Here is a 14,539-nt window from a genome sequence, read left to right as displayed (position 1 = left end):
ACTCATATCCTGTTTGCTCAGTATCAGTTTCATTCGGAGATCAAGCTATGGGACATGATGGATAAACAGTGTGAATCCCATGACAGTGGAATATTCAACCGTTCCCTGTTGTCCTTGGAGTACTGTTTTATGGTTACTTTAAGCCAGAGCCCATTCAACAGAGATGATAGAGTTACAAATCTGCAGAAGATAAAAACAACATGCATTCGTGTTAACAGTGACACTCTGGAGGATTCTTCAAAGTCAGATTGATTTTGAAAAGCTTGAGGAAGTTTTGTGGTATAGAGAGAGCTCATTTAGAAAATTTTCATCTGATAAGAATTCTAAATTCCCACTTAGCCTTTTAAAGGTCTCTGTATAAGGACTCCCTCCTGAGGCTTGAAGAGTAGTGAGCACCCCGACTCACAGCCATGCGTTCAGGGGCCACAAGCTTCACCATAAATTCACTATTTCTGGAGACAGTGTGTTCATGACTGGTTTATAGCTGCTGACTCATTACTGATGTTCAAGAGTTCAGTCCCTGGAGGGAGCTCACTGATGAGTGAGCATCCCACATGGAGAGTGAGGCATAGTGATGGACCCACTCACCTTGGTCCCCTCTGTTTTGTTCATTCACCTGATTTCATCTTGGGACTGTGACAAGCAGGCATCAAACAGCTTCCTGGCTTTAAATATTAAACAGATGTTCTCAACTGAGGTGGTTTTGTCCCCGTAGGGAGCTTTTAGCAATATCTGAAGACATTTTTGATTGTCATGATTGAGGTAGGGATGCTACTGGCGTCCAGTGGATAGAGGACGGGGATGCTGTTAGCCTAGGGCAGGCCTCACAGCAAAGAATTATCTGGCCCAAAATGTCAATAGTGCCAAGGTTCGGAAACTAATATAAGGGGGGAAGAAATGGAAAATTTGGGGCTGTGAGAAAAGAAAAGGGGAGACTGGTTTGTAAGGAAATGCTAATAGGTCACCTCCCTTTTAGCACTCAATGGTGCAGACACCAACATGATTAGTCAATGGGAATTAACTCTAAGCAAGATTTCTCACTAAAATCTGACTTCTCCGTTTTCCCAGTCTGGAATATGTCTTTCCTCCTCTTATTCTAACATAGAGGGATAATTTCAGTTGAAAATTTGATGCTATTACCAGAAATTTCAAGAAGCAGTTTTAACAACTTAATTTCCCCTCTTTTGACCAGTGGTTGTTTGTTTTAGTTTTGGGGTGTTTTTACTCTTTCTGGGAACCATGGAATATAGAGGGTTATTAAGCAATAAGACTAGCAAGGAACTGGAACGAAGACTATAGAAAGCACTTACATTTATTATGGTTAGTTCCTTATGCAGACTTTGGTATACTGGTAAGACTTCTCATTACAACCAAAAAATAGTGGCTAACTGTTTTCTCTCTGAGTAGAAAAATAGTACATATTTTAGAGCTTACTCCTTTGAATTATTTTTCATAGTTTTAACAGGTTTTTAAATAATAATATTTTCTTCTGACAAAATGACAGGAGACTGTTCATAACCTTGTTGAGCAACTCTTACAATTAAGAAAAGCATACTAATTCTGGGAGTGGTGTTGGAACTGGATAAGGGTAAGCTGCCATCTTAAAGCTCAACAGAAACTGAAGTAACCGAAGCCTTGAGTCATTTAAGGAAGCAAAGAGTATTCACCTCCAGTCACCTCTTGCCCTTTATCAATGTCAACCTGACCGCATCTGCGGCTTTGTTCCCATTTCAGAGCTCAACAGCCCCGCCTCGGCGCCCAGCTCCGAGAAGCAGAGCCCCATGGCCCAGCAGCACAGCCCCCTGGCCCAGCAGAGTCCTCTGGCCCAGCCGAGCCCAGCCACCCCCAACAGCCCTGTCACCCAGCCAGCTCCTCCTCAGCCACTGCATTTCTTCTTACAAAAATAGATGTTGTGGGGAGGGAAGCACTCAAGACAGTGGGGTCCAAAGCCCCAACACATGTGGGCTCTTTTGGGGCTTAAGATAGCTGCAAAGGTGTCAGGTGTATAGGCCCTCTGGGGCGGGGGGACAAGACAGGGCACAGGCAGGAGAGAGATTTATTGAAATAGAACTTGCCATGTGGACTTTCCTGTGATTTTGAGATTGTATGTACGTCATAAATGGGTCTTACTAGTAAATACGAGTGCCCTGTCCTTCCCAGCAAGAGAACTTTTCCTGAAGAAATGATGAGCGGGTGCAGATGAGTGGGGATTAACTCGCTGAAGAGCGCATTGGAGATCCCAGGCAGCATGAAGGGCATGGACAGAGGCCCTTTGGCAGGAGGGAGTTGTCAGGCTTGGGGGGCAATGGGGCCAATGTAGGGAGGCAGAGGGGAGGAGGGTGGTTTGAGATGAAGGCAGTGAGGGTGGGAGGGACTGGCCCTACAGGGTCTTGTAAGCATGCTGAAGATTTTTATCTTAAGTATATTGAGATGTTCTTAGGGGGTTTAAGCTGAGGACTAAAATAATTTAGTTTGCTTCTCAAGATCTCTCAGTAGACCCCAGAGAGAACAGACTGACGGCTGGTCAGAGTGAATGCAGTTTAAGCAGTCAGAGATGGCTGCCAGTGTCCATAAGGTGGTGACCCAGAGCGTAAAGATGGTGGAGAAGGGGACATGTTGAAGGATTTGTAAGCATAATAAATATTAGCATTTTTACCGCATTAGACCTTATTATCCTCCTACTCAGGATCTAATTAATTTCATCCATTTCACATTATTAATGAAGACAAATAAGGCACTTTGAACTTCCAGAAAAAAAGGATGCCATATAAAACCCATGTTATCTTTTTTTAATTGATTTTATTGGAATGATATTGGTTAATAAAATTATAGATTTCAGGTGTACAATTCTATAATAGATCATCTGTATATTGTATTGTGTGTTCAGCACCCCAAAGCAAGTCTCCTTCTATCACCATTTATCTCCCCTTTACCTCCCCCTCCTTCATTTCCTTCTGGTAATCACCATGTTGTTTGCATCAATGAGTTTTGAGTTTTTTTCTCAATCCCTTTACCTTTTTCACCCAGCCCCACATTATCTTCTTACTATGACTTGGGTATACCCTGGGTTAGGTTGTGCCATTGAAGAGAGGTGAAGACATGTTCCCAACGTTTTCCCCTTTCGAATGAGAAAAATAGAAGAACTCACGGGAACATCTTTGAAAATAAGACCCTCACAGGTCTTTTCCGTCATTCTAATGTTTTCTGAGCTTCCGCTTCCCATCTCTGCCTCCCATGTTGGTGGAGATGAACTGAGCCCCAGTTTCTGAGTCCCAGAACTCTAGGTTCATCACTCGTACTGTTGTAAAGCAAATGTTTTCCCTCTGCCACAGGTGTTATTTCCATAAAGCCCTGTTCTGTCCTGATTTCCCCCGTTTGCTTTCATAGAAAAGTAAATGTTGTCCTCAACTGTTTATGGTGTTAATATATTCCACAGAAGTAAAAAGACTAAGCCCCATAAGGCAATTCGCACCGAGGTAAGAATCTGACAATCCAGAAGAGGAGTAAGTCCTGGGCGCCTCAGTAATAAGCCCCAGATGTGTTCACTTTCACCAGATGTTGTTTGGATGGATTGCACTGGCTCTCCCCGGACTCATTTCAGACTCGGGAGGAGGGATCTGAGTGCTCCAGCAGTTGCTGGGCCAGACTCAGACTCTAGGTTCTGACACTGTGGACTTACCTCCCAGCCACAATTCCATCTTAACTTCTGCAGTCCGGCTGGGCTGGAGATGGGCTCTTGCTTCCAGCCTTGTGGTGGGTAAATCCTCCAGGCATGTGATAGCTCAGTGGGAGGCCACTATTCGGTCCCCGATCTGCTATCAGCTCACCATGGTTTTTGGATATATTTTTGCCTGACTACAGAATAACATATTTTCTAATTCTAGGATTAATAGATTGATCTAACCCAAATTTTTATAAATCACTAAAAAATTTGCCCAGAGTTCTTAGCTGTTTCTGCTTCAATAATATTAAAACCCTGGAAAGGGCCCACTCCTGCCACTCAGGATTCCTGACTTAGCTCTGATGGGTAGTGAACAGCTAATTTGCATATGAATGAGGAGATTCACCAGTCTTACAGATACCAGAACCATTTTTCTAGCTGCATTTAAAGATGATTGTGGTATCAGGGGAAAAACTGCCTTTTTCTAGGCTGGCGACGTCTACAAGACAGCTTGTATGCCAAGTGCATAGTATGAATTTCCTATCAGTTCATTTGTACAAGAAGTGCCCACCCACATGTCAAATTGAGCCAGTTCCCATGTTCAAGTGAGGTCAGTCAAATAAAATGGCAATCTACTTGCAAAGTTTTATTTTATGAGTTAGAGTGACTTGATTATTTTGTCCTAGCTTATTTCCTCTTGACTCCCAAGTGACACCCTACACACCTCTACCCATTTCTCTGTCCCTTCACATCCTTTTTGGTTTTGTTCAGGAAACACAAAATAATCTCTCTATATATAAAAGGCTAATATGCTAAGTGTTCCTCTGCCCGTCTGGTCACTATGACGTGCACTGACCACCAGGGGGCAGATGCTCAATGCAGGAGCTGCCAAGCTGCCGTGACTTGGCAGCCGCAGTTCTCAGGTGATGCACCCCGAAACCAGAGAGGAGGGAACCCAATTTCTCACGGGGCCACGCAATTCCATCTTCAGCCATGGGTTATGTTGTTACTGGGCCACTGATGGCCCCAAATCTGGTTTACTGCACACTTGCATTTGTGTTCCACACCCCGTATGACAGCAACTTTGCAGAGTGCCCTCTCGCACTCCGGGACCCCAAGGGGGATGTCAGAGAGCTGGTTTCGGCCCGATCCCTGCAGGCTTGGCTGAGGGACCCCACCTGCCGGAGGGACCCCCACTTACTCCACTGTGTTGCCACCCCAGGTGGAGCCAACCAGGCAGGGACCACAGAAGGTTGGCTCCTGGGCGTGTCCAGCCGGTCTTGCCCAGTCCCACCCCGCCAGCCACCTTCTAATTAATTTCCTTTCAATGTGTTGTTATGTTCACTGGTTGTTATATAAACATAAGCAAAGCACTGTTCAAGGAGAAGCATTTGTTAAAAACAACAAAAGAGCCTTTATGAAATATATTCCAACACTAAGTATAAACAGCAGAGTTGAGTTTCCCCAGCTAGGGCAATTGATGTTGGAAGGCATTTTAAATAGCGAGGTCAGCAGAAGAGCATTGGAAATTGACTTCTTTCACAGACTTTGAACCTTTGCTGGAAGAAATTCTTGAAAGGCCCACATGGGGGTCATATCCCACCATACGATGCCCTACCATGTGGACAGTGATTTTTGGTTCTGAAACTTGTTCATACCATAAAATTCTGCTAGAATTTACCGCTAGCAATCTGGTTTTATCATCTCTGGTCTCTTTAGTAATGGAATTAATAGCTACGTAGAGTTAAACTAATGACATTCTTTCATAAGGAATTTTGAAGATGCTATTTTTAAACAATAATCCTGAATTTTTCTTAAAATAATAAGTGTTTTATAAATTCAAAGCAACATAAATTTTGCCCTAGCCAGTATATCATTCACTTAAAAGTTAGCAACACTAATAAAAATTTAGTATAGTATTTTTTAATTAAAGAATTCTTCAATGTGCAGCTTAACTAACATCCTGACATAGGGCACTGGTGTGCCATAGAAGGAAGTTTGAGTGCTAGAGTGTAGGCTTGGGTCACAGCTATTACAAATTTTAACTGTTTTTATTTCTAAGTGTTTCTGTCATATTTGGGGAGACTTACATTTCTCCCCTTTTGCTACTAGTATATCTTGTGACACATCTGGAAATAGAACTCATAATGGATATTTCATAAAGATGCTACATAGACAATGAAAATAAGTGACTGTGCTATTACTTAAAACAGTGTGACATCTAAACCACCAAGCAAACTTCTTCTAGAAAGGCACTGATACACACCAACAGCTGTCACTCAGATCTTTTTTGTGTGTAATTCATACATTTTCATAGATAATTATCTTATTCAAATAGTATTTTAAATAATTATTTTCTCATCATGCACACTCTTAAGTGAGTGGACAACTTGCTGAGGTACAAAGCAAAGCCTAAATTGTGCAGCTCAATAAAAAAAAAATGTCATTTCTACAGGGTAAGTGCCAAGTGGGACCTACTCAAAGCGTTGATTAAAATAACTACATAACTTCCGAAAAATCTCAAATGTTCTTTGCAGTGTTATTTACAATAGCCAATATTTAGAAGTAGTCTAAGTGCCCATCAGTAGATGAGTAGATATAAAAGCTGTGGTACATTTACACAATGGATACTACTCAGCCGTAGAAGAAGGGGAAGGGGAAGAAGGGAGAAGGAGATCTTGCCCTTTGCTACAGTATGGATGGACCTGGAGAGCATTATGCTAAGTGAAACAAGCCAGTCAGAGAAAGCCAAGTACCATATGATTTCACTCATATGTGGAATCTAATGAACAAAATAAACTAACAAAGAAAATAAAAACAGACTCATAGAGAACATACTGACAGCTGCCAGCGCTGACAGCTACTTAGGGATATCTACCTATATCCCTAAGTAGCTTATTATAGACTGGGGATTGGGGGCTGGGTGGAAAAGATGAAGAGATAAAGCAAAAAAAAAACAAAAAAAACTTCATAGACACAGACAACAGTGATTATCAAAGGGAAAGGAAGGGAGTAGGTAGAAGAGGGTGAGGGGGATAAATGGTGATGGAAAGAGACTTGACTTGGGGTGGTGAACACACAATATAATATATACATGATGTTTTATAGAATTGTACAGCTGAAATCTATACAATTATATTAACCAATGTCACCCCAATGAATTCAATATAAATGAAAATAAAATAACTATATTACTAACCCGCTTCCAAAAGCCTCAAATAAGTACATCTATTTTTGTAAACTTTCAGTATGTTCTCACCAAATATTAGATTACATGGTTCCTGTGAGTGATTTTTTAAAATATTTCATATAATCAGCATCAATGAAACCATAAGCCAGTAAAACAAACAAAAAAACATATGCCATAATCTTAAAGGTAAAAGTTCAACTGGTTTTGAACTTGTTTTCCTGACACATGTGAGTTTTTCCTTGATGCTAAATATTTACCCAATTCCTCAAACCCTCTATCTTAATTTTATATAAAATTGTTATTATACAGAATGTATTTTTTTACTTTTTAACTTTATTTTTGTTGTTGACACTATTATAAATGTCCGCATTTACAACTCCCCTTTGCTCACCTCCACCCAGCCCCTGCCCACCCCCCTCCTTCCCTCTGGCAATCACCACACTAGTGTATGTGTCTGTGTCATGCATATATGTTCTTTGGCTAATCCCTTCACCTTCGTTCATCTAGTCTTCCCTTCCCCCTTCCCATCTGACAGCTGTCAGTTCGTTCCATGTATCCATGCCTCTGTTTCTATTTTGCTTGTCAGCTTATTTTATTCATTAGATTCCACATATAATTGAGATCATATGGTATTTGTCTTTCTCTGACTGGTTTATGTATTTTTTCAATCTACCTATATCCCTAAGTAGCTAATTATAGACTTTCTGTGGCAATAGGTAATGAACTACAGTATTAAGTATTCCTCTGTACTATGGTGATAATTTTTCAGTTTACCTTATTCATGACCCCATAATGGTGGTATAAGCTATTTTAGTCCCCTTTGGAACTGGAAATCCTCTCGGTTTAGAGCAGTTTGGATTCACCGAACAGTGCTAAACAACTAGTTCCGGTTTCTATATTTTATTAGTAACTAATCTCTAGAAACAAGAAAGAAACAAAGGTTAAGCATAAACATTTTTGCCTTTCCTTCCATTTTATGACCATGATGATATCTGATACTTATCCGATAGCTGTAGTCTAGTATTCAGACTCTACACAATATGTTTCTATTCTTACCAATGACCCCGTGACTTTCTACTTGATTTGTAGTTGGTGAGGATACCTTACTATCGCTCCTCTGTAATATATTGAAAAAGAACACACCTAACTGGGTAAAATAGCCATTAATTATGTCCTTGTGGAGTATTTAGAGATCATGTAAATTGTGTTTTCATGAAGTAATGGTCTGCCAAGGTGTGTATGTGTGAGAGAGAGACAGAGAAACAGAGAGTTGATTTACTGGTGTTAAGACAGCCTGCTATTTCAGGATGCATAGTTAAGTATTCAGTCCCCTCGATTTGTGCAGTTGTAGTTTTTGCATAGCCAAATCAAAAAGGGATATCCATAAGTCCTTTTCCACAAAGCTGTGGTTGAACCGTCATTTTCACCTTGATATCTTAAGAAGCCAAATGGAAAGTATACAAGATGGTATTTGTTAAAGATTGAAAAATAATACTTACTGTTTAATCTTCTCATAATTCTGAACATGCAAAAGGATCACCAAGAGGAGCCAGCTGATCATTCTACCTCCTTAGAATACTGAGATACCAAAGTAAATCCCATGTCCATTTATTTAGTTACAGGTCAGAAGTAAAAGCAAGACAAGATGTGAAACCGGACATCCGACAGCCTCCATTCACGGACTACAGGCAGCCCCCCCTGGACTACAGGCAGCCCCCAGGGGGGGACTACCAGCAGCCCCCACCCTTGGACTACAGGCAACCTCCGCTGCTGGACTACAGACAGCACTCCCCCGACACCAGGCAGTACCCTCTGTCAGACTACAGGCAGCCCCAGGTACCTCGGCCAATGAGATCATCGCAGGCCCAGGACCAAGACTTCCTGAAGTGCAAACAATGAAATAGAGGGAGGCAGAGGAAAGATCACCCTTCTGAGATAGACAGCCCAAGTTCTATTCCTAGTTATGATATCATCTGGGTAACACCCACATCCTCAAAGCGCTCTGAATAAATAAATCTTTTTCAGAATAAAGCAGGACAATCAATCAATCAGTGGGTGAGTGGTAACGGGATGAACTAATTCCTGCTAATATTAGCTAGCTAATTCCCAGTATATTGTCTTGTCAAAGTTGAAAAAAAAAAAGCTCTTATCTTGAATCTCTAATACAGATAATGCAGAAAATTTTACAGATGTCAGCAATGGAGATAGTTTACATCCATAATTATTTACATAGCCCCCTACCTCCCATTTGGTGGTAAAGGGCCAAGCCCCTATCCATAAGCATAAGGCCAAGCCTGGCTTCATCAACCAGCCTGCAACCGGTCGCAAGCACCCAGTCCCTGTCTACACAACACTGGTTCTTATACTTATTTGTTCATGTTGGATGTGCCTTATGGCGACTTCCATAGCCCCTCTGAGCTTCAGTTCCCTAAAAGGAGGGTCTTCCTTACAGGCTATGGTGAGGATTCTACTTTAATGAAAAGCACTTAGACCAGAGCTTGGTAGCTAATAAATATTCAACTAGACAGCAAGATACAGATTAAATACAATTTCAATCAGTTGTGTTTTATTTAGGATTAATAATATTTAGGATTATTTATCTCCCCCAAATTTTAAGAACATTGAAGGTCAGGAAATCTTGGACATACTGCATTTTATGTAAAAGACGAATTGATTGTCTGCACTCCAACTTGATATTCAGTAGTTTGTGCACAGAATTGTAGTAAGACCCCCATTAAAATTTATTTTTCTAATTAGCAAACCTCTAACTTACACACATACACGTATGCACATACACAGGACTGGTGCATTTATTTATACAGCTCCACAGCACTGAATGAGATCACTCAAAAAAAGAATATTGCCCAGGCCTATATGCAGTAATTACATGTGAACCAAGTAAGCTAATGAACATCAATGTAAACAAGCTACACAATGACCAAGGAAATTGTGTTCTGATCTGCTCAAACCTTTGGAACTTTGTCTTGCATTTTGCTGGACTGTGAAGTCAGATTGCGTCTCACAACACCAACTCATCTGGAACACATTATAGGAGAGAGAAAAAACAGACTGAATACAGAAGCTTCTTTGATATTAAACGATTGTTTATTCCATTTTTCTCCTGGCCCCAAAGGACTTTGATTATTTCACCGTGGACATGGAGAAAGGAGCCAAAGGATTTGGGTTCAGCATTCGTGGAGGAAGGGAATACAAAATGGATTTGTACGTGTTGAGATTGGCAGAAGATGGGCCAGCAATAAGGAATGGAAGGATGAGGGTAAGAACAGTCCTTTTTATAAAATTGCTTAATTCTGAAAGAAACCCAGCGTGCTATTAGAAGAGTGCTGAAGCATGCTATTAAGCAAACAGATGATGTAGGTTTTACTTTCTTTCATTTCATGACGCAATTTTCTAAAGTTTGACCAAAAGTTATATAAGAATTTGATCACTCATTTTCCTGCTTATAGTCTTCTAATTGACAAATAGTGTTTTACATATATAGTTTTCCTACAGAGTAAACTCAAGAAAAGGGGCAAAATAATCTAAGAAGTGAAAACAAGGCTCCATATTTTTCTAGGGCTCGATGATTCAATTTTCATTTGAGAGCAAATCTTTTGAAATGTATTTTTAGCTTTATGCTTTTTTCTCCACATTTATTAATCAAATGGTTCTGTGTTTCTTTGGAAATATTTCTGCTGTGTTGACTGGTCTTTCAGCTTTGTGTCGGGCAGACAGAAGCATTTGGAAAAAGGTGGCCGAAGCTTCTTGGATACATGTTGTCCATAAACATGATAGCAGTGAGAATTTTTCCAATTAGAGTGTGAGGCTAGAGCGTATTTTTTAATGTAGTAGTTACTTTGAGGCTTCTGATTGTCGGGTAACTGATTTTCATCTAAAGGTACAAAACAAAGCTTGATAACAATATAGAATGTTAGACTCTCTCCCTTTCTCTGTAAAATGGTGATTAGTAAGCACATAATAAAGACTAGTAATTATTATAAATAATATCTCAAATTCATTCTTGCCCACCCTCCTTGCTCTTATAGTTACTACAGAAAAGCTGTGGTTCTTGGTTGGGTTCTTCCTCTGAGCCTCACAAACCAATTGCTCCTGGACAATTGAATAAATGTTATTCCTACCACCAACTCTACCATTTCTGGGATTCTCATTCCCACAGTGCAAAAGTAGAAAGTATGTAAATTGTGTCTTTTTTCTCTCTCTCCCTTCATAATGCTTTGACGGCTGGGAACTATCCAAGTTGGAATCTGAACCCAAGCAAAGCTGACTTGAGAGACACCTCCACCCCCGCCCCACCCAACACCAGCGTCCTCTACACGTGGTTTTAGAATAGGCCTCCGCATGGTTTCTTGGCTCTCAGCTTCCCTGTAAACAGAAGGGTACTTTCTAAACATGCTGAAAAGCCAACTCCTAAGTGGGTAAATACAACAAAATTAACTTTTGCAGTGCAGATGAAAAGAACAGCAGGAAGGCCATGAGTGAACCAGACCCTGCAAGAGAGAATAGCCCCACCTCACCCCGGTGGACTTCACACATGGCCTGTGTGGATTTCAGTAGCCAAATTTTTTTTAACAAGTGGTCTAAATGACTGGCTGTTCAATATATACAATACTTCCAAGGCATAGGAGCCTAAATATAGAAGTACTCGATGTAAAAAAAAAAAATACTTTCACAAAATACAAACCAGAATAATGGTTCTCATGGTGGTCCCTGGTATCAGCATCACCTGGGAATATGCTACAAATGCAAATTCTCAAGCCACACGTACGAAATCAGAAACTCTACAAGTGGGGTCATCCGGCTGTGTTTGTGTGATTCACCGCCAGGTGACTGGCACAAACTAAAGTCTGAGAACTGCTGAGTTAGAGGGAAGCTGTCATACACAGTGTGATGCAGGTGGGATGTGTGTGGCTTGGGCTTTGTTAACCCCCCTAGAGTTTGTCTAGGGAGATTCTTACCTTGTGCCAATGGTGTGCTAGAGGTCCTCAAAGCCATGTAAACACTGATTTAGAATTCATGGGCAGGTATTCAGTTGTATGAAAGATGCTTTATCTGGCCAATAGTAAAAATGAGCCCTCTACCTGGATTTCCAAAAAAATGGTATTTTAACTTCTTGTCAAAGATTAGAAAACTAAGCAACATTTCATCATTTTCCATGTCATTTTTATAAAGCCACCTATTCTTTCTGTGTATAAGCATATGAAAGGACTTAGTATGCCCAGTTTTAGATAATATGAGTTAGTTTATTTTGGATTACAGTATACATATATTTCTAGCATTGAGTTATCAAAAAAAAGAGCTACTTGGGAGTCACAGAGATCCCATGGATGAGCTTTTACTGCTTGATTTTATCTCCAATCTTTAAAATAGGGCTGAGACTCGGGCTGGTGTGGCTCAGTCGGTTGGGCGTCGTCCCATGGCATCGAAACGTTGCTGGTTCAATTCCTGGTCAGGGCACTTGCCTGGTTTGAGGCCTCAATCCTCAGTGTGTGTGCGGAGGAGAAGTATAGGAGGTAGCAGATCAATGTTCTGTTCTCACATCGATGTTTCTCTCCCACTCCCTTCCTCTCTCTCTAAAAACCAATAAAAAATAAAATAAGGCTGAGAGCTTAGCAGAAATGGATGGAAGAGTTCTTTTTCTGCTTTTTATGGATTACATTTGATATTCAAATATTTGAAGTTTTTCTCACTCATGAATTCTTATGGCACCAGTGGAGAATTTGTCTAGGGTGACAAAGTCCATGTCAGGGAAAAGGGTTACTTCATTATATAAGTTGAAAGGTACTCATATTTTCCGCTGTTTGAATTATATAAATATTTTGTTATCTGTATAAAGATCAATAAGTGTTCTTGATAATAGCACATAATTAATTCAGATCTTATTTTCATGTTTATTATCAGATTTAATGATTTAAAGCTAATCTTTTCCACCTTCATTAGTACTTATCTATAATTGGCAATAACTTTAAATTCACAGATGTATTTAAATTACTTCAACAAGGACCTGGACAACCAGTACTGGCATGAATCAATGGTTTGATTATTTTAAACTAATACATAAACTGGATAACATATGTTACCAATTTGGAAATTTCACGCTGAAATTAATTAGAGGCCCATTTTTCATCTTTTCTTTTTCCGTCTTATTTTAAAGTTCCCACTTAATACCATTAGGGCCCAGATAAATATAGATTTTAAATTTCTGCACATATGATGCTTATAAGGCAGGTTATACAGCAATGGCTACTATGACTTGGTTCATAAAGTTCCAGAACTCCTGAGAAAAGTAGGTGAACTAGATGTTTGCAGGCAACCTTTAAAAATACGTTCAAGAAGAGACGCTAGCACCAGGTTCTTCCCAGCCTCTAAAATATGCAGGCACCGTTCTACTATCCCTACACTAAACACAAACACATGCTTCATGATCCAATGTATTTGGAAAACACTTTATTTTTCCCTTTTTCATAATCAGAAACAGGTAATGATCTGGTAATAGCAGTATATCTTAGATTAAACCCAGCACAGTAGAATTGCTCAAATCAAAATGACTATGTAAATACTGGATAATTCTGGAAAATCATTTTCAGTAACAATGAATCACTGTGCTCTTGGTTTTGGGGTGTAAGTCATACTACTTTTGAAAACTTAGTTAATGTATCAGATGTAAGTCTCTGAAACTAAGACTTCCTGGGTCTTCTACATCCGTCTTGGTTGTAGGACAGTGGTGGTATGTGCCTGGTCAGTAGTATAAGACTTTGCTAAGAATACAAAGAAAACCAGTACAGTTGCAAGCAGTGGGGAGGAGGGGAGAGCACAGAGGAGGGGACTAGAGTGTGTGTAAAAGCAGCCTTCTCACACTGGGGATTCTAAGAAATATTGGCACAGATATGTATTTTTAAAGCATGCCCTTAGACATCCAAGTGATATCCCAGGCATCCAAGAGAATATTCATGAATCTTGTGATAGACAGCTAGATATATCCCAAGAGTGAGTTCCAGGTAAATGACTTGACTAGCCTTTCTGGGCAGCTGAGGCAATGAAAATTATCTTAGCAAAGATCTGTGGCAAATTAGACTGTTTGACTTCCAAATCAATTAATAAATACTCACACAGAACACAGTTGTTTTTTTCCTCCTTGAAAAGCACTGTATGTTTAGTCATTTTTTTTTTTGTCAAGTAAGTACTTTCTTTCTACCTGATGAAACGAGTCAGATTAGGCAAGTATCCTGATAAGGTACAATGGATTTCTTCAAAATATGAGAACCTGCCAGTAGCAAACCAGGATCAGATAGTAGTGGGGAATTTACAAACCAAAGTTCAGATACATAAGAGAGGATAAGAAACTTTTTCAGAAGCTCAATTAGATGTTTATTTAAAAGAGAGGTTCCGGGATCCCTGTATCAGAAACATATAAGAGTAACTAAATAAATGGATTTAAAGATTCACTAAAAATATGACTCTTTGGGGCCCTTCTAAACCCTCAGCCTCACTCAGAACCTTTGAAATAAGCAAATCTAGTACATTTGCTGTATTAAAATTTAAATCATCAATCCACTTTGTTGAAAATAGAAAGAATGATATATACCTGATAGCACTGATGGGAGGACTTGAGAAATATACCATGAGATAGAATTGATATTTTTTATTACGACAAAAGAGTGAGGTATTCG

At 39.9% G+C, this 14,539-nt stretch overlaps 2 protein-coding genes across 4 annotated transcripts in view; both read left to right on the top strand.

The window, feature by feature from the left end:
• MAGI2 (membrane associated guanylate kinase, WW and PDZ domain containing 2) overlaps positions 1-8,528 on the top strand; it is a 1,072,297-nt gene extending 1,063,769 nt beyond the window's left edge. For all 3 annotated transcript variants that reach the window (XM_015571231.1, XM_015571230.1, XM_015571232.1), the window contains 3 exons: positions 1,735-1,888; positions 5,828-5,849; positions 8,468-8,528. In XM_015571231.1, the coding sequence (XP_015426717.1) occupies positions 1,735-1,888; positions 5,828-5,843 (170 nt within the window). In that variant the 3' untranslated portion in view covers positions 5,844-5,849; positions 8,468-8,528. The remainder of the gene's footprint in view (positions 1-1,734; positions 1,889-5,827; positions 5,850-8,467) is intronic.
• A 79-nt stretch (positions 8,529-8,607) lies between these two features.
• Positions 8,608-14,539, top strand: part of LOC107184854 (membrane-associated guanylate kinase, WW and PDZ domain-containing protein 2-like) — a 54,963-nt gene continuing 49,031 nt past the window's right edge. The window contains exons 1-2 of the mRNA XM_015571234.1: positions 8,608-8,687; positions 9,985-10,128. Of these exons, the coding sequence (XP_015426720.1) occupies positions 10,009-10,128 (120 nt within the window). The 5' untranslated portion in view covers positions 8,608-8,687; positions 9,985-10,008. The remainder of the gene's footprint in view (positions 8,688-9,984; positions 10,129-14,539) is intronic.

This window comes from Myotis davidii, unplaced genomic scaffold, assembly GCF_000327345.1.
Source record: "Myotis davidii unplaced genomic scaffold, ASM32734v1 scaffold125, whole genome shotgun sequence".
Classification (NCBI taxonomy): domain Eukaryota; kingdom Metazoa; phylum Chordata; class Mammalia; order Chiroptera; family Vespertilionidae; genus Myotis; species Myotis davidii.
The sequence above is the reverse complement of the archived record's forward strand: the minus strand, read 5'-3'. Positions and strand labels throughout refer to the sequence as shown.